The 27,589-nt window shown below is 36.6% G+C and overlaps 1 protein-coding gene across 2 annotated transcripts in view; it reads right to left on the reverse strand.

Annotated features, from left to right (window-relative positions):
• Window positions 1–27,589, reverse strand: part of STXBP3 (syntaxin binding protein 3) — a 58,906-nt gene that overhangs the window by 9,980 nt on the left and 21,337 nt on the right. Inside the window, exons 7-17 of one of the 2 annotated variants that reach the window (XM_047785146.1) lie at window positions 26,382–26,536; window positions 20,307–20,397; window positions 17,402–17,526; window positions 13,559–13,654; window positions 13,367–13,424; window positions 7,131–7,196; window positions 6,255–6,335; window positions 4,801–4,939; window positions 4,270–4,376; window positions 3,357–3,449; window positions 1,384–1,469 (exon numbers count right to left, since the gene is read on the reverse strand). In XM_047785146.1, the coding sequence (XP_047641102.1) occupies window positions 1,384–1,469; window positions 3,357–3,449; window positions 4,270–4,376; window positions 4,801–4,939; window positions 6,255–6,335; window positions 7,131–7,196; window positions 13,367–13,424; window positions 13,559–13,654; window positions 17,402–17,526; window positions 20,307–20,397; window positions 26,382–26,536 (1,097 nt within the window). The remainder of the gene's footprint in view (window positions 1–1,383; window positions 1,470–3,356; window positions 3,450–4,269; window positions 4,377–4,800; window positions 4,940–6,254; window positions 6,336–7,130; window positions 7,197–13,366; window positions 13,425–13,558; window positions 13,655–17,401; window positions 17,527–20,306; window positions 20,398–26,381; window positions 26,537–27,589) is intronic. The other variant, XM_047785147.1, reaches the window with a different exon arrangement.

Below are 27,589 nucleotides of genomic sequence, written 5' to 3' on the forward strand. Positions count from 1 at the left end.
AATATTTCACTAACTTGTAGATCTAAGAAACTCAACTAAGCCCAGATAAAATAAACACAAAAATAACTCCACCTAAGGCACATTAGAGTGAAACTGCTAAAAGCAAAGATCAAGAGAAAAATCCTAAAAAACACAACTCTATATATTGTTTTGTTCTGTTTTCTTTCTTTTTGGCCATGCCCACAGCATGTAGAATTTCCCAGTCCAGGGATCAATCCTGTACCACTGTAGCAATCTGAGGCACAGCAGTGACAACAGATCCCTAATCTGCTGTGCCACCAGGGAAGTCCTCTATACATTATTTAGAATACAGGAGTTCCCGTCGTGGCGCAGTGGTTAACGAATCCGACTAGGAACCATGAGGTTGCGGGTTCAGTCCCTGCCCTTGCTCAGTGGGTTAACGATCCGGCGTTGCCGTGAGCTGTGGTGTAGGTTGCAGACGCGGCTCGGATCCCGTGTTGCTGTGGCTCTGGCGTAGGCTGGTGGCTACAGCTCCGATTGGACCCCTAGCCTGGGAACCTCCATATGCCGCAGGAGCGGCCCAAGAAATAGCAACAACAACAACAACAACAACAACAACAACAACAAAAAAAGAATACAAAGACATGTAGAAAATATGTAAAGATATACAGGTGAATGATAAACACCAAATTCAGGATAGTGAAGAGAGAGAATAATAAAAATCAGACAGTGATACCTAGGAAGCTTCAACTGTACTTACAAGGAATGATTCATCCTTGGGGGCACCGAGTATAGGCTATACATGATAATACTCTCTAAAGCTTTCTGAATGTGTCAAATATTTTATTTTTTACTTATTTATTTATTTTAGCATTTTAGGGCCACACCCAAAGCATATGGAGGTTCCCACGCTAGGGATCTAATTGGAGCTGTAGCCACCAGCCTACACCACAGCCACAGCAACACGGGATCCGAGCCACGTCTGTGACTTATACCACAGCCCACAGGAATGCCAGATCCTTAACCCACTGAGCAAGGACAGGAATCAAACCCACATCCTCATGGGTACTAGTTGGATTCGTCTCCACTGAGCCACACTGGGAACTCCCTGAATGTGTCAAATATTTTTATCACTGAAAAATCATCAAAAAGCATTATATCCTCTGCTTACGTGAGGGGAAAAAAAAAAAACAGATGATGGGAGAAACTCTTCTCTAGTTTCATTAAAATATTTTTTATAATAATGTACATTTTCATATTGTCTATCTGGACTCATTTAAAACAGGCTACAGTTAAACTGCTTTTTAAGTGACTATATGCTTCAAGGAGATTTACCGATACAGAGATACCTGTGTACCATTTCAATTATCAGTCTGCATTATCGTGCTGAAGAGTTCACTGACTTGGGTTTATAGGCTTTACCTTACAGCTCCGGAGCCATTCCATACTGCTGGACACTGGGAACAATATGGCCATTCTTTTGAATCTAATCTATTCTCAATGGCATCCTAGGGAAGAGTTAAAATCATCAGTAAAATATTGTAAATTCCAAGAGTTTTTTTGTTTTACATAAAACTCAAAAGTTGTGTTTGCGATAAGGAACATAAGGATGAATAACCTATTTTCAATAAAAAAGGTTATCCCTCTCTTTGAAACTCACAAATCATACTTTCTATGAAAATTAATGCAAATATATACTTATTAAACCAATATTTACTGCATGCCCACATTTCTTCAGTTGAAGACTGCCTGTATTGATGTGAAAATTCCAGGTACCTGATCAGAACCTTTACCTCTGGAGTGCTAGCAGTTGCTTAGTCCTGACCTACTTCTTAGGCTACCAGAGTCCAGGCTCTGCCCCTCATAGCAGTGGCTCTAAAACAGACTGTGCTTCCTGGACAATCCGATGGGATGAGAGAAGTTTTCTTCTCCATTTTAAAAATTGTCTTTCTTTTTAGGGTTAACATTTTGTCACGTATTTCTGTGAATGTACACATTTTATACATAATGTTTTTATCGGTATAGCATTTACGTAGTTTTATAAATAGTCATATACTGTAGGCTCATGTTCATATTTATTGTGGTTAAGTGTACATGATCCAAAAAGTGTGGAGACCACTGCTTTCCAGCGTGGTAGTACAAATGGTATCAGGAAGTAGGAATGGGCACAAGGTAGCCAGCAGTCCTAGAATATTTCAATAAGACTGCAAGATGCAAAGAAACCCAGTTTCAGGAGAAACCCCAAAGGCCTTGGATTGCCACTGAGCTAAAATAAAAGCAGATTTTCTGAATTTAGCATACAAATCTTTTTTTTAAAAAAGCTTGAGAAGGCCAATTTTTTTTTTTGGTGTTTTTTTGGGCTGCACCTGCAGCGTGGAAGTTCCCAGGCTAGGGGTCAAATCAGAGCTGCAGCTGCCGGCCTATGACAAGTCACAGCAACACCAGATCTTTAACCCACTGAGCAGGGCTAGGGCTTGAACCCACACTCACAGATACTAGTCGTGTTTGTTATCGCTGAGCCACAATGGGAACTTCGAGAAGGCCAATTCTTATTTTAAAAATACTAGCAAGGAAAACTTACTTAGTCGTATGTCCTTGTAATGGGTAAGGAAAAAAAATCTTATGTTGCAGAAAAAAAGTCTAAATTTTTTAAGCTGTTCATCTATATTAAGCATGTGTGAATGATGTAACATTAGTCAAGCAGAACAACAACAACAACAACAACAACAAAAATCACAGGAATAAACTGTATACAACCAGTTTCCAAAGGAAACCAGAAATTACAGTTTAAGTCAAAGGAAAATGAGAACAAATAGAACAACCTGATTCTGACTGAAGATTCAGTGTCATGACTGTAATGAGCTCATAATGTGATTTTCATTAGTTCATTTTCTAATTTCCTAGAACTGAATATTATTTTCTGAAGGCAGACAATACTAAAGGCATCAGCCATCTGTTGACTATCAAAGCAAACTATAGTGAGGTTTACATTTTAACCACAAATACACTTCCAAAAACGCTGGAGTCTAACACTTTCTAATGGTAGTCATAAACAAATGTAATTTTGTTGAAAGTTCATTCAACTAAATTATATTTCTGCTGCATATAGTTATTTCAGACAAAAGCAGTTTTTTTCATAAAGCATATGTGTACTTATTTTAAAAATTTATTTTGAGGCAGTCACTGGTGTGAATTTGCAGTCTTTATGGAGAGAATCTTCAAGAGTTTCCTCTCCTCCCCTGACACCAGATACAGCTTTCTTTTATGAACCCTCCCAGGACTGCAGATAATTCTTGACCCATAGATATGTTTATACTGACAGATAAATACACAAAGAGTAAAAAATACTCTACAGAAGAGCACTGAGGGTATAAGTAAAATTTAACAAATTTTACCTCCAAAATATCTTTGATAAAGGGTGTCCATCGAGAGAGCTGAAAAGTTTCTTCTGCAGACCGATCCTTTCTTAATGGTTTGCCTTGTTGAGACTAATATTATTAGAGAAAAAATTAAAAATCAGTAATTTTATTTAGTGATAGTCATTAAATTTTCTAATAAGATGTTTAATTTACAAGTACTACGTTGCATTTGACTTAAAACTAATGGAAATGCTTACTCAAAAAATCTGAATAGGACCAACTATAACAAAAAAAAAACTGAATAAGCATGGTCACATAATTTCACGGTATTTCATGCATTAATGATAAAATTTATGACAGTATCAGAAAATGTTTACTCCAAAGTGCTTATATAAAACTTGATGGGAAAGAGTGAGCTTCTACATAGAGTTCTTTTTTTTCTTTTTAGAGCTGTATCTGCAGCATATGGAAGTTCCCAGGCTAGGGGTCAAATGGGAGCTGCAGCTGCCAGCCTACACCACAGCTACCACAACACCAGATCTGAGTCACACCTGTGACCTACACTACAAAGCTCACGGCAATGCTGGATCCTTAACCCACTGAGTGAGGCCAGGGATCAAACCCATGTTCTCATGGATACCAGTTGGGTTTATTTACACTGAGCCACAAGGGGAACTCCCCATAGAGTTCTTTCAAATTTTGCTATAAATAAATCTTAAAAAGAAAAGCATAATTAGCAAATTACAACAGAAGCTATAAGTTCACTAGAAAAGGGTATTTGTTCAAAGTACTCATATATGGAAAAGAAATTTTTAATATTTTATTTACCAAATCTATAGAGTAAAATTAAGAAGGCTGTCCACATGGATACTCACATAAGAAAACATATTTAATGCAAACAACCACACATGTATGCATATAAGTATATACAGAATGTAAGATTTCTTACTGGAGGGACAATGGGAACACCCAGGTAACTCCAGTTTCGAATCATGTCACTCTCATTTTCTATCTTTACATTCTGGATCAATCTGTCCAGGTTTTCTTCTGTAGTTCCTTAGATAAGTAAAAATACGAGTGTATGGTCACATAACTGCTAACACAATCAGTTCTAGGTTTCAGGAAGTACCCAAGAAAAACTTTTTTTTAAAAAAAGGAAGATTTAAATTATACAACCTTCGGTCTGCTCTCAATTTCAGACTTTTCCATTTACTTACCATAACCAAGTTCAGCCAATTTTCTTTTGGCTGCACTCACAGCATGCATGAGTTACTGGGCCAGGAAGTGAACCTGTGCCACAGCAGCAACCAGAGCCACAGCAATGACATAAGATGCTTAAACCGCAGAACCACCAAGGAACTCCTAGCCATTACTTTTGAATGTTCTAAGATTCTGTTATGATCAATAGAAAACCACTTATTGTAAAATGATTTCAGAGCTGGGTATTTTAATATATCCATGAAAATAAAGTCTTCATTACCGTTAATACTGAAGATATAAAGTAGGATTGCTCTTATTTTATCGTAAGTATCATGATTTTTGTTGAGTAAAACTGGAAGGAGTACTCGCATAGAATCTTTGACTTTCTGTCCTTCTGCATCAGTTCCAAGCGCCAGGTCCTTAATGAACATGAAATACAGTCAATGGTTTATATTTCAGTTAAAAATATCTACTACTAAATCTTGCCAATCTTTTTTTTTTTTTTTGCTTTTTAGGGCCGCACCAAGGCATAGGGAAGCTCCCAGGCTAGGGGTGGAATTGGAGCTACAGCTGCTGGCCTATGTCACAGCCACCACAGAAACTCTGGATCCAAGTTGAGTCTGTGACCTACACCACAGCTCATGGCAATGCAGGATCCTTAACCCACTGAACAAAGCCAGGGATCGAAGCCATATCCTCATGGATACCAGTCAGATTCATTTCCACTGTGCTGTAGGGAACTCCCTCTTCCAAATTTTACTGGATCACTGATGATGTTTCACAGGAAAATATGAGCATCACTGTAAATTATTATTGTACAAACTGGAAAAAGTCAAAAAATAATTCAGAGAACAAAATCATTTATCTAAACCTATGCTAATAGGGTAGACATGTGGCTACTGAGCATGTGAAATACTATCTAGTCTGAATTAAAATATGCCATGAATTACAACAGCTGATTTTGAGGACTTATATATGAAAAAAAGAATAAAATATTTCAATAATTTTTATATCGATTACATTAGAAGTGGCAAAAAAGACAAAAAAAATTAACTTCATTTCTTTTTACTTTTTGTTTTTTGCTTTTTAAGGCCACACCCATGGCATATGGAAGTTCCCAGACTCAGGGTCAAATCGGAGCTACAGCTGCTGGCCTATGCCACCGTCACAGTAACGCAGGACCCGGGCCGCATCTGTGACTCCCCACAGCTCATGGCAATGCCGGATCCTTAACCCACTGAGCAAGGCCAGGGATCAAACCTGCATCTTCATGGATATTAGTCAGATTTGTTTCCGCTGAGCCACGACGGGAACTCCCTCTTTTCACTTTTTTCAAGTGACTTGCATTCTGTTTCTTTTAGACAGCACTGATCTGAACAGTTTTGGTGTTACAGAGGAGCCTCTAGTTAAATGTGCCTAAATAGGATGTTATCTTAAATGCCGCACCCATTGAAAAAAGTCTGCCAAGAATGCTACCTTGAAACAATGCTCCAAACGCTTAAATCATCCATTCAACCAACAACCTACTGACTAGGAAGGACCTACTACAATACTGTACAGCAACTTGTTAGTGTTGGTAGGGAATGATGCATTAAATACCAAGTAAGTAAGTTTCCTAAGAGATTCTGTGATTCAGTGCACTGTACTGAGCAAAAGGTTAGGTTTTACCCTACAAAGTTCATTCTGGAACTCTATCATGAAAATTTTTATTAGAGTATTTCTAACTACACATACCTGTTCAGTTTTGCAGAGCTTTTCTATATTAGGCTTGAACTTATTCATGCAATCTTCTGCTAAATTAAGATGAACAACTTGCTGAAAAACAGAAGAAATCAGGGACTTAAAGCACTTCCATTTCTTTCTATGCAACTGATAACATCAAACTTTTGAGAGGCCTGAAGGAAAGCATGGGATTAGGTAGGAAGGAGAGAATATGTAAATCAAGGGAAACAGCTCAGTAAAGGGAAAACATGCAAATTATCATGATCTACAGGGGTTAATCAACAGACCACAAAACATAGAATGAAAGGGTTGAATTTGTTTTGGGCTTAGGAGTAGTGAACAGTAAGGTGAGAAAAAAAATAGCGAAATCCTTAAGGTCAAGCAGAAGTTTGATTTTATATTACTGATTCTTGATTGGGGCAAAATAATAAAAAAAATCTGCAAATATTATTCCAATAATGACTTGTAAGGACGACTGGAACAGCAAAAAAAATAAAATAATCTAGTTTACCTGCCCACATGGCTGTAACTGCTCTTAAATCTATTAATATGTAACCATTAATTCAAAGAACCAAGTAGAATAACAACAACCACCGGTCAATTCAATGTTGAACTTTCTTATTAAGTTGATAAATACTACACTTTCTGTTTGGCTATTCAAGATAAAGACATACAAGTTTAATCTGGAATCGAATAAATCTAGAGTATATACAGAGAACATTACTGGGAAGCTTAGATATACTGGAGGTATTTCTCAGACCTCAAGTAAGGTTTTAGAGGACAACAAACACCATGTATTCCATGGCACCCACTGCTAAACCTGGCTACAGAACTAGATGGACTAATCAACTAAAAATGGCAAGATACCTTATACATGATATTGCTTACCTTAGTAATCTGCTTACGGAAATGGGGCATCTTTTTCATCAGTTGGGCAAGAGCACTAAGTGATGTCTAGGAAAAATAAAACATTTTAAAAGCAAACTTATGATTCAGTTATTTGACATAACTTTAAAATTCGTCTCATCTTAAATATTTGTTAATTTTCTAAATATTTGGCAATTGTTTTTAAAGAAAACAAATTTAAGAGGTTTCCAGACTCAGTCACAAAAAAAGAGCTGATGTGAAAATTAGCTGCCCTCCAAAAACAAAGAAAAATTGGACAAAATAAAAAAGACAATAGCCTTCACACAATGGATTAGAAAAAAATAGTGGAGTTCCCGTCGTGGCGCAGTGGTTAACGAATCCGACTAGGAACCATGAGGTTGCGGGTTCGGTCCCTGCCCTTGCTCAGTGGGTTAACGATCCAGCGTTGCCGTGAACTGTGGTGTAGGTTGCAGACGCGGCTCGGATCCCGCGTTGCTGTGGCTCTGGTGTAGGCCGGTGGCTACAGCTCCGATTCAACCCCTAGCCTGGGAACCTCCATATGCCGTGGGAGCGGCCCAAGAAATAGCAACAACAACAACAACAAAAGCTCAAAGCTAGGTTACTTGAGCAAAGGAAGGCACAGAAGGTGATCCCTGTACTCACCTGGGCTTTTTTTCCCTGAAATATTTTCCAAAATACAGTGAAAAGAAGTAGGGTACAAATAAAAAGCAAGGGAGTTCCTGCCGTGGCTCAGTGGGTTAAGAACCCAACTGCTGGCAAGGGTTCAATCCTTGGCACAATACAGTAGGTTAAAGGATCTGCCATTGCCACGACTGCGGCATAGGTCACAGCCGCAGCTTGGATTCAATCCCTGGCCTGGGAACTTTCACACGCTGTGGGTGTGGACCTTAAGAAAGGAAAAAAGAAAAGAAAAGAAAGCAAGTTTCTCTGGGCAGAGGGAAAAGTGATCAGAGTTTGAGGGCCACGGTAGTAGAGAGAAAAGAACCAGTCAAAAAACTCAAAGATGTGTAGAGGGGTTGTGGTCTCAGGATCCCTGGCCAAATACTATGCTGCACACGCAAAGGCCTAGCAGAGAACACTTGCAAGAAGGCTAAATGCCAGACAGAGATTTCAGAGGCCTTAATACTAGCACAATACTGGCATTCTCTGACACAGATAAAGTAGAAAGTCTTAAGTGAACATCCCAGGCATTCAGTCCTGGAAGGACGATATCTTTGGACTAAATGCAAAAATGAAATACACTCAATATAACAAAAGCCTGACATGAGGTCTCAACAGAATCAAGGTTACTCATCAACAAATTAACTGCCTGCTGGAACAGAACTCAGTACTCTTTGTAGAGAGAATATCAACAAGATCCTCTATAATATTGCATCCATAACGTCGAACGTACAATATATTGTTGGACATGAAAAACAGGAAAAAAAGATGGATACTGTTTTCGTGATAAAAGAGTCAATAGAAGTAGACCCAAGATAATCCAGCTGTTGGAGTAAGCAGACAAGAAATTCAAAAGATGGAGTATTTCAATAAACAATTATACCCATTTTTTAAAAATTCAGAGTTCCCAATGTGGCTCAGTGAAAATGAACCTGACTAGTATCTATGAGGACATGGGCCCTGCTCAGTGGATTAAGGATCTGGCATTGCTGTGAACTGTGCTGTAGGTCACAGATGTGGCTTGGATCCTGTGTTGCTGTGGCTGTGGTGTAGGCCAGCACCTGCAGCTCTGATTTGACCCCCAGCCTAGGAACTTCCATATGCCACAGGTGTGGTCCTAAAATGAAAAAAAAAAATTCAACGGATGTCCTGGAACTAAATGCAATCTCTGAAATTAAAGAACACAATAAATGACTTATACATTGTTGCTGAGATTGGAAGATCATACAACAATTTAGGAAAACAGTTTGAAAGTTTCTTAAAGCATTAAATATACATCTACCATATAACCCAGCAATCTCATTCTAATTCATCCAAGTCAATGAGAATATATGTTCACACAAAAAACTTGAACGTTCATAGTGGCTTTATTCATAATTGCCAAAAACTTGGAAAAAATCTAAATGTTCTACAACTTGTGTGAACAGATAAAATGTACTACCATCCATTCAGTGGAATACTACTCAGCAATAAAAAGTGTTGAAGATACTGTTATATGTCACATGGATGAATGTCAAGTACACTATGTTAAATGAAAAACTCATACTGTGTTATTCTATTTAGATGTCATTCTGGAAAAAGCAAAACCATAGGAACTGAAAACAGATGGTTCTCGGGGAGTAACAGCTGGGTGGAAAGGTTGTCTACAAGGTGGCACAAGGAAATTTGTGGGTGGGTGTTGATGGAACAGTTCTATATCTTGGTTGTGCTTATACAAGAGTATACATTTGTCAAAACTCATACAATTATATACCATAAAGGGGGAAACTTAACTCAGTTTAAAAAATAATATATTGAATGGATTTAACAGCAGATTGGACACAACAGATAGAAGCAGGGGACTCAAAGTCAGGTTAATAGAAAATATTTAATTAAAGCTCACAGAGAGAAAATAATGGGGAAAAAGGAACAGAATAGAAGAAATGTAGGATCGGTCAAAAAAAAATCTAAAACACAAGTGAATGGAATTCAAGAACAGGAGAGACAGACTAGGACAAAATCAAGACGTGAGGAAACAATGGCCAAGAATTTTACAAATATGATGAAAGTTACCAACCCAGTGATTCAGGAAGTTCAATAAATCCAAGGAAGATTAATACCAAAAATAACACATCAAAGTAAGACATATTATGGTCACTTTGCTAAAAATCAAAGATACAGAGAAAAATCTTTAAAAAGATATTTTATCTTCAGGAAATTAACAACAACCTGACAGCTGACTTCTTTAACAGAAATTATGGTCTATGCCACAGCCACAGTGACACCAGATCTGAGCCGTGACTTCGACCTACACCACAGCTCACAGCAATGCCGGATCCTTAACCCACTGAGGGAAGCCAGGGATGGAACCCGCATCTGCATAGATACTAGTCAGATACATTTCTGCTGCACCACAACGGGAACTTCCAGGGATACATTTTATAATATCCAACATGATGACCATAAGGAGGATACGAAAAGGTTAAAAAAAAGTTTATATTGGAGATAAGATGGAATAGTTAAAAAAAAGAATGATAGGAGTTCCTGCTGTGGTGCTGTAGAAATGAACCCAACTAATATCCATGAGGATGCGGGTTCGATCCCTGGCCTTGCTTAGTGGATCAAGGATCTGGCACTGCAGTGAGCTGTGGCGTAGATCACAGATGTGGCTTGGATCCCATGTGGCTGTGGTGTAGGCTGGCGGCTACAGCTCTGATTTGACCCCTAGTCTGGGACTTCCATATGCTATGGGAATGATATATAAGGAAGGCAGAAAGTAAAAGGATAACACAAAATGAGATGGTAACAAACTCAACTGTGTCAATAATTACATGAAATAAAGATGGACCTAAACATTCTAATTAAAAGATAAAGACTGTCAGATTGAACAAACATAAACCTCAATTATAAGCTCTTTTTAAGAAGCACATTTTAAACATAAAGGCACAAATTGTTGACAATAAAGGGTGAGAAACACTAACCAAAATAAAGCAGGTATGGCAATATTAATATCAAAGTATATTTTAAGGCAAGAAATACTACAAATGAAAAAAATGACATTTTACAATGATAAATGATAAATTCAGAGTTCCCGTTATGGCTCAGGGGTTAATGAACCTGACCAGTATCTGTGAGGACCCAGGTTCAATCCCTGGCCTCACTCAGTGGGTTAAGTATCTGATGTTGCTGGAAGCTGTGGTGCAGGTCACAGACACACTCAGATCCAGCCTTGCTGTGACTGTGGCACATGCTGGCAGCTACCGCTCTGATTGGATCCCTAGCCTGGGAACCTCCATATGCCATGGGTGCAGCCCTAAAAAAAAAAGACAAAAAAAGAAAAGAAAAGATAAATTCACCAGAAAGACACTATCTTAAAGTTATAAAGACTAATCAACATGGCTTTATCAGTTGATACAGCTTTGAAAGTTGACAAGATTATTTAAAATACACTAATTCACAGTCATAATTGATACCATTCCTAGCAACTAACATAATAGCAGATAAAAAAATCAGTAAAGAAACAGAACATTTGAGTAACAAGATTAACCAACTTGATTTGACACATGAAGAATTTGTTGTATTCTTTTCAAGTACACATAGGGTATTTACCACAATTGATCATATACTAGGTCACAAATCAAGTCTGAACAAATTTCAAGGGTCTGAAAACATACAGTGCACATTCTCTGACCACTATATAATTAAATTACAACTTGATAACACAAAGATAAGTAGAAAATTCCCAAACCATTTGAAATAAAAAGAAAAACCATATTTCCATATAACACGAGTCAAAGAAGAAATCACAATGACTTAGAAAATATTTTGAGTTGAATCGAAATAAAAATAGGTATTCCAAAACTTGGGGGATGCAGCTACAACAATATTAAGAAGGAAATAACTAAATATATATAATAGGAGGGAAAAAGGGTTGGAAATAAATGTTATAAACATCCAACTCCAAAAGCTGGAAAAAGAAAAACAAATTAAGCCAAAGAGAGTTGAAGGCAGGAAATAAAAAGGAGTAGAAATCAATTCAATATAAAACTAACATACAACAGAAAAATCAACAAAGCCAAAAGTTGACTCTTTGAAACTCTAATAACATACACAAGGGATATTAATAGTATGTAGGCTAAAACACAAATTAACAGTATTAGGATTAAATAAACAGAACACAACCACCAAAACCTGGTAAGAATATTACAAAAAAAAATTATTACAAGGAAATATTATTGTGCATAAATCTTGTTAGAAGCAAACATTCCAAGCACAATATTAGCAAACAGATATAGAAAAAGGATAATGTATCATAACCAAGTGGAGCTAATTCTAAGAATGCATAGGTTTTTCTAAAATTTTTTTTAATTTTTAAAAATTTCTGTATATGATTTTTATTTTTTTCCATTATAGCTGGTTTACTAAGAATGAATAATTGACTTAATACTAAAGAATCGATGAATGTGATTCATCACATTAACAGAATGAAAGAGGAAAAAATTTTTCAATAGGTGCTTAGAAAGCATTTGATAAAATCTAACATCCACTGCTGATTTAAAAAATGAAAACAAACCTGTTGGCAAATATGGAATCGAAGGGAACTTCTTAATCTGACAAAGGATGTATCTAAAATAATCTAAAACTTGTTGGTTTCTATATTCTATAGATTTCTGTAATCTAAAACTTGTTGGTTTCTATTTTCTATATTGAAGTGTGTATACTTAAGCAAAAATTAAATAACCTAAAACCACTCAATGATGAAAAACCAAACACGTTTCTCTTAAGGTTGGAAATGAGACAAAGATATCCTCTATGACCAATTGTAGTCTACATTACATAGCTAAGAGGTACTAACTGCTAAGAAAACTAGTTTATAATGTATAAAGATTTGAAAGGATCAGGCTAAATTTTCTTTACTCACAGGTATCATTGTGTAACTTTCTGAAATGACAGAACTCCTATATCTTGTTTTAGGTGGTTCTTCTTGGTGGGTGTGTGTGTGTAAACATATATATGTATGTAAAAAGTTATTCAATATACACTTAAGATTTGTGTACTTTACTTAGGCAAATTATACCTCAACAGAAAAAAACCTAACAAGAATGTATTAATGCAATTGGCTAAACGGCCTTTTAAAAATAAACTTTAATGAAGCAAGACAGGAGTTCCCGTTGTGGTGCAGTGGTTAACAAATCCGACTAGGAGCCATGAGGTTGTGGGTTCGATCCCTGGCCTTGTTCAGTGGGTCTGGCGTTGCCATGGGCTGTGGTGTAGGTCACAGACGTTGCTTGGATCTTGAGTTGCTGTGGCTCTGGTGTAGGCCGGTGGCTACAGCTCTGATAGACCCCTATCCTGGGAACCTCCACGTGCTGCAGGAGTGGCCCTAGAAAAGGCAAAAAGACAAAAAAAAAAAAAAAGAAGCAAGACAAGAAACGCTGCTAACTTTTGAGGCTAGGTAATGGGAAAGTTTATTTTCTCTACTTCTGTGTATGTCAGATATTTATCAAAATGGAAAGTTAAATAGATAAAATAAAAATTTTAAACAAACCTTAAAATTCACCTTCATCATTATCTTGAAAGTTAAATAACACTCTTACCTTTCCTTCTGTTGCTTTCTTCGTTGATGAAATTTCCTTCATAAGCTTGGGAATTTCCCTGTCAAATTGTGAGAGAATTCTTTAAATTTCTAAGGTGTAATTCTTTATAAAAACATTTTAAGATTACAAAATGTACCGTCATGTATTTAGTGTTTAAAAATATGGAATAAAAATTGGTGTGAGTTCACATACTCTAACACAACTGCAATATGCCGATGTCGAATTCTGACCCACAGGTCATCGTCTTCTTCAAGGATTGCCTCCTTTTCTTTCCCATCGGTTTTATATCTACAAGTAGACATAAGTATGAGACTTTTGGATTATTTTACCCCCCAAAAGTGAAAGAAACATTTTTATAAACTAATTTTAAGACTCAAGAAACTGAAGAGTATATATATTCCATCTATTAATTTAGGGGAATACTGAGTACCTACTCAAAAACTACAGCATATTCCTTTACAGACAATAAAATCAATGTCCTATGCCTACCAAGACCTTTTTATTTTCAAATATTAGGTTTAGCTGGCATTATTATAGAGTTTGAACTCAGCAAAATGGTATCTCAGAAAGAAAAATTCAACATTCCACCATCAACTTTACGAATAAGAACGAATACACTAACAATTTGTATTCTACTGGCTCAAAACTATTTTGATGTACTAATAACCATCGACACAACTATCATACATCCATTAAAGAAAGAAATGTCACCCCCTAATGTAGCCTCTTAAGTACTGAAGGGGTTTCAGAACTAGCACAAAATTCAAGCATATATCATCTATTTCTATATTCTTCCTTAACCCTATAACTACATCTCCTTTAAAGAATGAGAAAGGGGTTCCCATTGTAGCTCAGCAGTAACAAACCCAACTTGTATCCATGAGGACACAGGTTCGATTCCTGGCCTCACTCAGTGGGTTAAGGATCCAACATTGCCATGAGCTGTGGTGTAGGTTGCAAACATGGCTTGGATCTGGTGTGGCTGTGGCTGTGGCATAGCTCCCATTCAACCCCTAGTCTGGGAACTTCCATATGCCGAGGCTGTGGCCCTAAAAAGAAGAGGGGAAAAAAAAAAAAAAAAGGATGGGAAAGGAAATGAGAAAAAAACTAATGTAGCCATAAAAAACTACGATTGCTTTAATGAGTTCTACTGAAGTGAGTAGTAATTCAAAAGGTTCATGAAGGAGTTCCCATCGTGGCTCAGCGGTTAACGAATCTGACTAGGAACCATGAGGTTGTGGGTTCGATCCGTGGACTTGCTCAGTGGGTTAAGGATCAGGCATTGCCATGAGCTGTGGTGGAAGTCGCCGACACGGCTAAGATCCCTTGTTGCTGTGGCTCTGGCGTAGGCCAGCGGCTACAGCTCCTATTAGACCCCTAGCCTGGAAGCCTCCATAAGCCGTGGGTGCGGCCCCAGAAAAGGCAAAAAAAAAAAAGGTTCATGAAATTATTCAAAATGGGCTCCCGGTCTGCTTTCCCAAATGTAGTTTCTCACTTTTCTTTTTATACAGATAGTCTCCTTAAATTTGTGGAGCTGGAAGATTCAATCATCCTTGGGACTATCAACTTCCTGAACTAACCACAAATGCAGATTTCTGCAGTATGAATATATTCATTTCCACAGCCTCCTAAATTTCAGGTCCCACCTATAAAAACCTATCTACCTATGTGGTCTTAATCACAGATTCCCAAAGGGAGAATGACTGTGCTTAATCAAAAGACCGCCGTAAGGACAAAGGCTCTTTTGTCATTTAAAATGCCACTTTGTACTTATACCTTTAACCTCTGATTTATAAACAAAGATTAAGGTAGTAAGCCTGATAATATGAAAAGATGACAACCCCATTTTAAGAGTACATTTAAAGAGGTCACCAAGATGAAAAACACAATCTGGATACTCAGAAATTTCTGTCTGTATTATTTCCATTAAAAATTGTGACGGGTAAAAATTGTGACGGGACGGAGTTCCTGTCGTGGCGCAGTGGAAATGAATCCAACTAGGAACCATGAGGTTGTGGGTTTGATCCCTGGCCTGACTCAGTAGGTTAAGGACCCAACGTTGCCGTGAGCTGTGGCGTAGGTCACAGACTCGGGACAGATCCTGCACTGCCAGCAGGCCAGCAGCTGTAGCTCTGATTGGACCCCTCGCCTGGGAACCTCCATATACTGCAGGCGTGGCCCTAAAAAGCAAACTAAATAAATAAATAAAATTAAAAATCATTGCAATTCTCACTTAAAAAAAAAAACTTGTGATTGGAGGAGTTCCTGTTGTGGCACAACGAGACTGGAGGCATCTTGGGAACACTGGGACATGGGTTTGATCCCCGGCCTGGCACAGTGGGCTAGGGATCCAGTGTTGCCACAGCTTGGATCTGATCCCTGGCCCAGGAACTCTATATGCTGTGGGGCAACCAAAAAAGAAAAAAAAAAAAGATTGTGATAGGAGTTCCCATGTGGTCCAATGGGTTAATATCTGGCATTGTCACTGCTGTGGCACAGGTTTGATCCCTGGTCCAGGAACTTCTACAGGCCATGGGTTGGGCAAAAAATAAATAAAAATTTGAAAAATTATAATGGAGGAATTCTCTCATGGCTCAGAGGGTTAAGGATCCAACATTGTCACTGCTGAGGCAGGCTCTGGCTGCAGCTGTGGTGCAAGTTTGATCCCTGGCCTGGGAACTTATGCATGCTGCAGGCATGGCCAAAAAAAGAAAATTATGGTGGAGCAAAAACCACAAGGAATTCATGTTTTCATCTATTCTTATCTTTGGGCTTTTTGATTCATAAAAAAAGCCATATCTCTTAATTTTTTGTTTTCATTTTTAAGTAAGTCTCTCCATTTCTCTTAAAAAATTAAACCTTGCTTTGCTTGCTAGCAAACCTAGGGAGGTAAATATTTAACTACTAGGTTAAAAATATCTGAAATTTATGTCTATAGTCTGGAACCAAATCCTTTAGTGTCCATCAGGTTAAATCTTTTCTAAATCTCTTGAGCAATGTAGGTTTAGGGGCCTAAAAGATAAGGGAAGTAAATAATATCCTTCCTGAAAACTCTGAATAAACTGCTTGAAAGTAGTTTTATATTAGAAAAATAGCTATGTTGATTTTTCTATATCATCTAATATTAATACAAGTAACAAAAACTCAGAAGCCAGGATTTGACCAGAATGCAAATAAAATACAATAGAAAATACAAAATTAATTTAACAATATTTTGGTTTAAGAAAAAAATAAAGTATAATTAGCACAAGTTTTTAGATTTTAATTAAAATTACTAAATTAATTTAAACATACAATTTCAGAAAGCTAATACTCATTTTTATTGCTATGCTAATATAGTAAATCTTAGCTGAAAGACACTAATTTGGATTTAGAGATTATATCAAATAATATGTAATACATATGTGTGTGTGTCTCTCTCTCCATATATATATATACACACACTCATAAATGATACACAAAAGGTACAATAAAATGGTTCCTTGACAGAAGAGCCATTTCATTTATTTAGCTTTCTACTTGATATTATTAAAGTTAATATGCTTATATCAGAGTTAAATCAATAATAGGTGCCAAATTGGTATAACTGTGTCTATTCTCAATAGCCATCCTATTAAGTTTTAGTTATCAAAACTTTATATTGATAAGACATGTATATAGATACTTTTGGATGTGTGATTCATAATAATTTCAGCCTAACCAATTTGAATGTGGTTTCCACTTCAGTGAGTATAGCAATGAGTCTGGTATTTACTGAAAAGTACAAATTCCAGCTGTTTAAAATATATCTTTGTTATAGACATAGTTAAGGAAGCAAATACACCAAAAAAGCTTCAAAGCAGCTAAATTACCCATTAACTAACAAGGTTGAGATATTTTAAATAGATTATGATTACAGAGGTAAGAGAAAGATAAAGTCTCTGAATAAAAAAGGTTACAGAGGCTTTGGATTTCTGTGGCCTACACAAATAATTAAATGCTAATATCCTATCCTGTTTGTATATGTCCTACATATTCTCTTCGAGTTATACTTGCTTGTATGTATCATTCTCAATCGGCAGTAGATCATATGCCATTGCCTGAAAGGTCAGTTCATGCAGGACAGTGGACACAGGATCAAAGCCACGATCAATTATTATGAGCTGGGAATGAGTTTTACCCTGGAATAACAAGATAAAATTATCTTAAGAAACTTCAATTTCTTTGTGTGAACACATTTTTAATATCTTAGAAAGCAAAAACAGACTTTCCTAAGTTCCTCCACATTCTTATGAATGTGAAATTGTATTAAAACAGAAAAATCTGAGTGGCACAATAGGAGGAAAAATAAGATTATAAAACCAAAAGCTTTTACAATTAGATTAAGAGGCTATACCTAATGATACAATATTGTGAAAATCCCTTTCAAAAAATCAATATTTGGCTTGCACTAAATCTATTTCCTTAGGAATTCACCTCCATAAACACTGAAACTAACATAAATTATGAACAGTAGCTATTAACTTGAGCTCTTTATGCTACACATTGCACTAAGAAATATCCATAATATTTAATTCTTATAGCAATCCTGTGAGATAGGGATTATTAACTCCATTTGACAACGGGAGCATTAAGGCTTACAATTAAGTAACTTTCCCAAATAACTTTCCCAAATCACATGGCTAGCATGTGGTAGACTGGAGATTCAAACCCAGGTTAGCTTCACTCCATGGCTTGTATTCTTAACCACTATGCTATTTAAAAAGATTATATTGGAGTTTTCTTGTGGCACAGCGGGTTAAGAGGATGTGGCTTGTTACTGCAGTGGCTTGAGTTGCTGCTAAGGCATGGTTTTGATCCCTGGCCCAGGAACTTCCACGCCTCAGTTGTGGTCCAAAAAAAAAAAAAAGACATGTACAGAAAGATTATATTTATGCCAGCTAGGATGATAAAATCACAAGGAAAGCTTTATCATTAATTCACAAAAAACACTAATCATTAAACAGTGAATAACAGTGCTATGAAATATCACTGTTAACATCAGTATCTTTCACACTTCATTTTAAAAAGTAATCAATTCTTTGGACTACTATTTGGAGCAGGAAGATAACTACAATTCATTAGACAAACGTTTCCTACTTATTAAAGGAAAGGTAAACTACATAGGATAGATCTTTAAAGTTTTTTAAATAAGTATTCACTCATTTAAAGAAACCTTGAGACAGCATGGCATAGTGGTTAAGAGCACAGCCTCTGCAATGAAGTAGATCTGGGTTTGTGTCCAGCCTTGACCATTTTCTCGTCATAAAACTCTGGACAAATAGCTTAACTTGTTAATATCTCAGTAGTCTCATTTTTAAAAGTATATATATATACACACACATATTTAATCAGAACCTCTGCCCTATAAGATTACTGTAAAGATTAAATGTAATACCATGAAACACCTAGCAGAGTGCCTGGAACTCAGTAGGCTCTCAATACAGGTAAGTCAGGAGTCTTCAGAAATATGAACAGGAAAAACACGGTGCAATATAAGTGCTAAATCAGAGCTCGGGGTTATGAAAGTATGTGAGAGGAAGAATCGCTTGACCTGAAGAGTGAGGAAAGACTTCAAAAAGGGGGTGACACTTTCTCAGGTCCTTGAAAGAAGAAAAGGTATCAAGCATATAAAGGATATCTAATTTCCAAGGCAGAAAGAATAAAAAGGACACGTTTGTTTTTTGTGAATTTTGCCTTTTTAACTCGTTGAAATCAGGAAAGTCTAAAGGGATATTTAGCAAGATAGTGATTGCTTATCTTTCCTCATTCAACAAACATTTACTGACTACCTACTATGCCATGTATACTGAGCCATTATCTTCATTCAAAGTTCTCCAAAAACTATTAACTTTCAAAGTTCTAAACTAACATTATATCTAAGCTTATATCCATCCTCCACTCTAGCCAAGTTGTTTGACTGCAAATTTTGTGTTTTTCTCTATGCCGCTGCTCAAAGAATCCTGTTGTCCAAGCAAAAAATTTCCTCTTCTTTCATGTTATACTCACTCTTTAAGCTCTGACTCTTCTAGGATGCCTTCTAAGACTCCAGGCAGAGGAAGGCTAAACTCCAGCCTATGTTACCACTACATCCTATGCAGTTTTATCTCACTCCACTTTACTACCTACCACTGTAGTTGGTGGTTTCCTTGCCCACCTGCTCTTCTAAACTATGCAGAGTTCCTTCTTTTCATTCTTCAATTATTGTTTGGCTTCCTAGTCCTCAAGCACCATCTCTGTGAGTCTGCTCAGCCTCTTCATTCTCCAACCCAAGCTCAAATGCTGGAATTCCCCAGGTTCCAATCTTAGTCATTGATTACTTTACATTATCTTGCTAAGATAGCAACAGCTGTCATTTATTAAACTCATACATATGCCAAATGCATGCTAATTTGCCTAGTCTTCAAACCAACCAAGCAAGGTACATATCATCTGATCCATTTTATAGATGAAAAGAGTAAATAATATGTCGAAAGACAAACAGCTGGTGATAACAGGAATAACTATATTAAATGTTTACTCAGTGGCAAGCATTATTCTAAAAACTTTTAATGTATTAATTCACTTAACCTTCTCACTCTTTCATAAAACTGGATATTCTCTCACCCCCATTTTACAGATAAGAAAACCTGGGCCCAGAGAGGTTACATAATTTGCTAATTGACTTATCTATGAAATAAATGGCAGAGCCAGGATTTAAACAAAGTACTTACTTCAAAATCCTTACCTTGCCCACTAAACTATACTGTCTATTAAGATTTCCACTAACATCTATATCAATGATTCCTAAAATAAAACTGGGGATCTGTGTCTCATTGATTAGCAAATCAATACTGGACTAGGAATGAACAACAGTATACTTGGTTTATAAAGAAATGAGACAGACTTTATGCATAACCACTACTTATCTTTTATATGTTACCTTTATTAGGCTCTTTTCGTCAATCTTGTAGTAGTTTTCAAGTTTTTTTTCAACAAGCTGAGCAAGCTTACTGGCATTATCTAGAGGTTTACTAGAAATGGAAAAAATGTTCAAACAATTATCTTTCCATCAAGACACATTTTACAATATCATCAAGTTGAATTCTAAAATTAAACCATGAAATTATTAATTTAAAAGACTTTATAAACATGGAGAAGCTCAGATAGTAATATGTCAAATATAATGCTATATCAATTTTCCTGGGTTTTATTAATGTAAACTTTATCATATGTATATCAGATTTTTTCACACTAAGGAAATTATTATAAATAAGACTGCAGTTTCCTTTATTCCCTTCCCAATTGCTGGTCTTCTCCCCTACCCCAGCCACCCCTTCCTCAAGACAACTATTATCATGAATTTGATGTGTATCCTTCCAGTCATTATAATTATACATATATGTACTGTTTTATATGTGCTTAACAGTATATTTTTTTACAGTTATATGTATGTTTGAGATGTATGTTGACACATATATCAAATTTAATCATTTTAGTTCTATTTGGTATCCCATCACATGATTATACTGGATTCTACAGATTCATTCCCAAGATGGACATTTAAGTCATTTTCAATTTTATACAACTGCAAACAACACTGGAACAAGTATCTTTGTACATATATCTCCATGTACATGTTTCTCTAGACATATTATTTCCAAAAGTATAATTGCTGCATCATACAGTATGAACATTTTCAACTTCTCTAGATATTACCATATCACTCTGCAAATTACTTGACTAATTACCTCTCCCACTAGCAGTATGAGATTTCCCCACATGCTCCCTAACATTTCATCAACTTTCCAATACAATCTTTTGCATAAAATCTTATATATCACTCTCTTCTAAAATGATAGAGTCATTCTCTAAATTGTAACTTCATGAGCAGTGATTTCAGTATAACTTCTGAGTTTATATAAGAAAAATGTTGGAAAAGGCTCTTCACTTAGCACACCAACCTCAAAAATGGAAGATCTCCTTGTAAAGGCTTCAAAGTATTAAAGGGGCTTTATGTTTTATACCTCAAAAGTAAATGAAGCAGGACCTATAAAGAATAATACTACACATTTTCTTTAAAATACTTTCAAAAGAAAATCATCTTATGTTAGAATTATACTGGAAAAGTCCTTAAGGCATAAAGCAATACTTTGTGAAAGAACAGGTAGGATTTTAAAAGCCTGGATGGATGATTATTTAACTATTACAATAACTCAAAACAGGTCCATAGGTGAGCAATTAAATTATAAATTGGTTACAGCTGTCCTTCAGTATCCATACGGGATTGGTTCCAGGACCACTTGGGATATCGAAACCCAGGGATGCTCAAGTGCCTTATGTAAAATGATGCAGTATTTGCACAGAACCTATGCATAGCCCCCATATGCTTGAAACCATCTCTAGATTACTTATAACACTAATACACTGTAAATGTTATGTGATAGCTGTCTGCATGTAGCAAATTCAAGTTTTTCTTTTTGGAATTCCCTGGAACTTCGTTTTTTTAATATTTTTGATCCACAATTGGTTGAATTTGAGGATGCCAAATCCAAGGATACAGATAGCCAACTGTATTATTCATTTCCTAAAGAGAGCTAAACATCCAGAGCAGAAGCTGAGCAGAGACTGAACTCTAGCATAACATCAACACTTAGTTCCGAATGTGATTAGCACATCACCCTAAGAAAAAGTATGTTTCTAGAGACAGGATTAAGATGGCGGAATAGAAGGACTAGAGCTCAACTTCTCTCCTAAAAACAACAAAATTCACAACTAAAAACTGAGCAGTCTCCACCCAAATGGACTGGAAACCCATACCCTACTCCAGAAGAAAAAGAGGAGGCCACATCCAGAGGTAGGAGGGGTGATTTCGTGATATAAACAACCCCATACCTCCCGGGTGGGAAGCTCCACAGACTGAAAACTAACTGGCTCACAGAGACTCACCTACAAGAGTGAGAGTTCTGAGCCCCACATCAAACCCTCACATGCTGGGATCTGTCACGGGGAGAAAGAGCCCCTGGAACATCTGGCATTGAAGGCCAGCGGGGCTTGTGCGGAGGAGCTCCACAGGACTGGGGGAAACGGAGACCCCATTCTTAAAAGGCGCACACAGACTTTCACGCGCACTAGGTCCCAGGGCAGAGCGAGGTCTCCACAGGAACCTAGGTCAAACCTGACTGCAGTTCTTGGAGGACATCATGGGAAAACAGGGGTGAATGTGGCTTGTTGTGAGGGAAGGACATTGAGGGCAAAGCTCTCGGGAATATTCAGCAGTTGCCTTTCTCTGGAGGTGGCCATTTTGGGAAAATCTGGCCCCACCTGTCAGTCAGTGCTGAGAAGCCCCAGGGCAAACAACAATCTAGGTGGGATCACAGCCCCACCCCTCAGTAAACAGCTACCTAAAGAGCCTCAGGCACACAGCAACCCCTAATCCCATCCAGAGACTAAGCCCCACCCACCAGAGGGATTAGAATCCACTCCACCTACCAGTAGGCAGGCATCAGCCCCTCCCATCAGGAAGCCTACAGCAAGCCCCCCATACCAACTTCAGCCACAAGGGGGGCAGACACCAGAAGTAAGAGAGGCTACAGCTCTATTATCTATAAAAAGGTCACCACACCAAAAACCTATAAAAATGAAAAGACAGAACTATAACTCAGATGAGGGAGAAAGGAAAAACCCCAGAAAATCAGCTAAGCAATGAGGAGATTCTCAGCCTCCAGAAAAAAGACTTTAGACTGTCGATGCTGAAGATGATGTAAGACATTGGAAATAAACTGGAGGCAAAGATGGATAACTTACAGGAAACACTAACCAAAGAGATACAAGATATAAAACTTAAACAAGAAGAGATGCAAAATACAATAACTGAAATAAAAAACTCACTAGAAGCAGCTAACAGCAGAATACAGGAGGCAGAAGAATGAATAAGCAAGGTGGAGGACAGATTAGAAGAAATTACGGATGCAGAACAGAAAAGAGAAAAAAGATTGAAAACAAATGAAGAGAGTCTCAGGGAACTCTGGGACAATGTTAAACGCAGCAACATCCGTATTATAGAGGTGCCAGAAGGAGAAGAGAGAGAGAAGGGGACAGAAAAAAATATTCCAAGAGATAACAGCCGAAAATTTCCCTAACATGGGAAAGGAACCATTCACTCAAATCCAGGAGGCACAATGAGTACCATATAAAATAAACCCAAGGAGGAATACACAGAGACACATAATAATCAAACTGACCAAAATTAAAGACAAAGAGAAAATCTTGAAAGCAGCTAGGGAAAAGAAACAAGTAACATACAAGGGAACCCCAATAAGGTTATCAGCAGATTTTTCAGCTCAAACTCTGCAGTCCAGAAGGGAGTGGCATGATACACTTAATGTGATGAAAAGAAAAAACCTCCAACCAAGAATACTCTACCCAGCAAGGCTCTCATTCAGATTTGAAGGAGACATCAAAACCTTCTCAGATAAGCAAAAGCTGAGAGAATTCAGCAACACTAAACCAGCCTTACAACAAATACTAAAGGAACTTCTTTAGGCAGGAAAGAAAAGATCAGCAACAGGAAACAAAAATTTCACAAATGACAAGGCTCACCAGTAAAGGTATATATACAGTAAAGATACGAGATCATCCATGCACAATTATACCATCAAAATCAGAAATCATGAGAAGAGGTGGGTATAAATGCGGGACACCGGAGATGAACTTGCAATTAAGAGAACAACAACTTAAAACAATCTCATATACATATAGACTCTTACATCAAAACTTCAGAGTAAGTGCAAACCAAAAATCTACAATTGACACACAAACAAGGAATCTCTGGAGAAGAAATATATCTCATAGTAAATAAGTGCATAATCCACCATGAAGGGGGTCATTTGACATCATTCTTGGAATGCTGAAGTCTTCTTAGATCTGATTCTGATTTCCTCTCCATCAAAGAACTTATGATAATTATAATTAAATAATGCCACTGTACAATTAAATAATACAGTTTTACAATTGTATTATTAATAACCACTTCTCTCCATGGTACAATGTAAAGTCTATAATGTCTTGTTTATCACATCACCTAGAATGGTGTAATGCCTTTATTGAAGAATCAATGAGATGGAACAAATTTTGAGGACATATTTATATAGTTACACTGTTTTTAAACCAACTTATGCATTTTATATTTTACTTCTTTTCAGAGGGTGTATTATTTTTGTTATGCTTACCAGTTGTTATTCTTTTTACTATGCTATATAAAATATTTAACGGTATATAAGGCTTTCTTCTTTATAAATTTTAGTTGCATAATATAACAATTTAATATAATGCTAATTTTTAAAGAAAAATTGAGATGTAATAGATAAAACTAAGTAGTAAAGATGAAAGCCATAAAATTGGGATAAAGTATAGAATAAATTTCTTATTTGTCTCAGCATATTTTCCATTCCACTTCTCCAGTGGGAGTCAATCTGTTTCTTAAGATCCATGCTATAATAATCTGTGTGAATGTAATTGTGTGTAAATGTATGTATTTTATTCTGTAAAAAAATAAAGAAAAAAAAAGAATGTTTCTAATACTTGCAGTATGAATAAAGAGCTTGTTTCGTAACATCTGAATTAAGGAGATTTACTATATTTTTTAAGTAATTAAAATTAGATTTTTTAAATGGTTAAGAATAATGTAACAAGTATAAACCAGTACATGAATCTTAAAACTAAACAATTTAGCCAACTAACTTGACAAATGTCAATGTTTAAAGAACTTTTCGAAGAGAAATGTGTGATAATACTTAGTAGCAGTACAGTATATTTACTTCTACCATTAGTGCCATGCACTATTTTGAGTGCTTTACGTATATTAACTCAATTCTAAAAACACCTTATAAGGTGCGTACTATGCCCTTTTCATAGATAAGAAAACTGAAGGCAGAAGGACCACGCAGTGAGCAAGTCGCAGAGATTACAACCCAAGCTGTCTGTCTATACAGGACAACATGGATGTCTCTCAGAACATAATGTTGAACAAAGCCAGAAATAAAAAAAATCATGATTTCATGTATACCAAGTTCAAAATGAGGCAAAACTAAAATAAGTGTTAGAAGTTAGGACAGGAGTTCCTGCCATGACACAGTGAGTTAAGAATCTGACCATGGTGACTTGTTGCTGCGGAGCCACAGGTTTGATCCCTGGCCTAGCACAGTGGGTTAAAGGATCCAGTGCCACTGCAGCTGCAGCATAGATCGCACTTGTGGCTCATATTCAATCCCTAGCCCGGGAACTTCCATATGCCCTGGTGCAGCCATTAAAAAAAAAAAAAAGGTTAGCAATCAGGATAGTAGTTACCTGTGGGTAAGAGACAAAGGGTGGTGACTAGAAAGGATCATGAGGGGGCCTCTAAGATGCTGTTAATGTTCTGTTTCTTGACCTTGGTGAAGTTAGATAGGTTATATTCACTTTGGAATGATTTAGTAAGTCATATAAACACAATTTATCCACTTTACAGTCAAATTCACCTTTAAAAAGAAGCAAATAAATAAAGGTACATAGTACTAAAGTCAAATTTTAACTTTCAAAAAACTCCAAAAATCTAGATTAAATGGCCACTGGGCTTAGATACCATCGATAGAGATGCTATAACCAGTATCCAGATCACATGGCCATTTAAAAACTTGCTAAAAATTTAAAAAAACATGAAGTGTAAGACAGTATTCCCCATATGACAATGACACTCCTCTAAGCATCCCTTAAACTCATGAAAAATACACCTGTAAATCATACCATTTGACATACATTAAAATTTTAACCCTTTGGAGAATAACCTAGAAATTTTGAAATTCAGAGCTTAACAGAGGCTATTACTCTGAAATTTAAGCCTTAAAATTTAAATCTTCTATATGCAGAGCACAATTTTATAGGGAAATTAAATTCTGCAAACCAAAAAGAAGAGACGTTACTTACCTCTACACCAAAAAGCAAATAGCATAACTTATAAAGACACTGTTGAGTGTCTCACCTTTTATATCTCACTCCGGGATTCTCGTCCAGGGTAGCACATACCGTGACTATCTGATCAGCCATTGCCTCCATGATGGCATCTTTTCCATTTGCATTACTAGGGTCTGGACTGTAGCAGTAGTAGAAAGCATCTGGTACGTCAAGAGTATATACCTAAGTTAGGCCAAAAAAGAGACACTGTCAATGTAGAAACGTGATTTAAAAAAAAAACAACATACCAACATGTCAAGAAAAACACAGCTATTCCCTGACATACTAAAAACAAACAAAAAAACTTGCACTAACCATGCTGTTTCCTGAAACAACCATGTCTTTACCTTAATCAAATCTCATTTTCTCTATCATCTTGATTTCATCCTTTCTTTTCTCACTCTCCTGCTTAGTCTACCTCTCTTCTTCAATTCTTGTTTCATATAAGATTGTACAGTTTTCTTTTCTCTACCTGTGCAGCACATGAAGGAATCTGAGATAGTCAAACTAAAATAAAAATCTAATACCTGGCACAAAGAAATACAACAAAGACAAAACTGATCTATACATTTGACATACATTAAAATTTTAACCCTTTGGAGAATAACCTAGACATTTTGCAAAGTTTAAACATATATATCTTCACTTCTCTAGCTTATAATCATAATGTCTTAAAATACAGATATACGTCCCCAAAAGACACAGCATTGTGCCAGACAAGTACTGGTCTTATGATACATACAGTGAAACCTCACAGACATTTTTCACCTAACAAATGCATTCACTTACATACAAGGAACTGGATTAAAGATTTACTGTGTTATTCAAAGAATACAAAAGCAGCAGCTCTCTAATCGGACTTGAGGGTTGCCCATTAAACTAATTTTAACCTTGCTTTTTTTTTTTTTTAAAACAATGATATCCCCCTTAGCCTAGGCATTGAGTGTAGAAGTAGGTAATTACCATTATAGGTTAACTACTGAATTATGAATAAACTTGAGTGTATTTCCTTGAATACAAAGTAATTTATTTCTCTGAACATAATCCATCACCAACAGCAACAGCCTAAACATGGACCAAGACTTAGTTGAAGTTAATCCACTTAATGTCTGTGCAGCTCAAATGCTTGGCAAGTACCCTACAGCTGGACTGGGGCTTTCTCCTAGCACACTATCCCACTGCAGTAGATAGTATCTGTTCAAAAGCATTTACTGACCCTCCTCTAGGGCCTCTCCC

Source organism: Phacochoerus africanus, chromosome 6 (assembly GCF_016906955.1).
Source record: "Phacochoerus africanus isolate WHEZ1 chromosome 6, ROS_Pafr_v1, whole genome shotgun sequence".
NCBI classification, from domain to species: domain Eukaryota; kingdom Metazoa; phylum Chordata; class Mammalia; order Artiodactyla; family Suidae; genus Phacochoerus; species Phacochoerus africanus.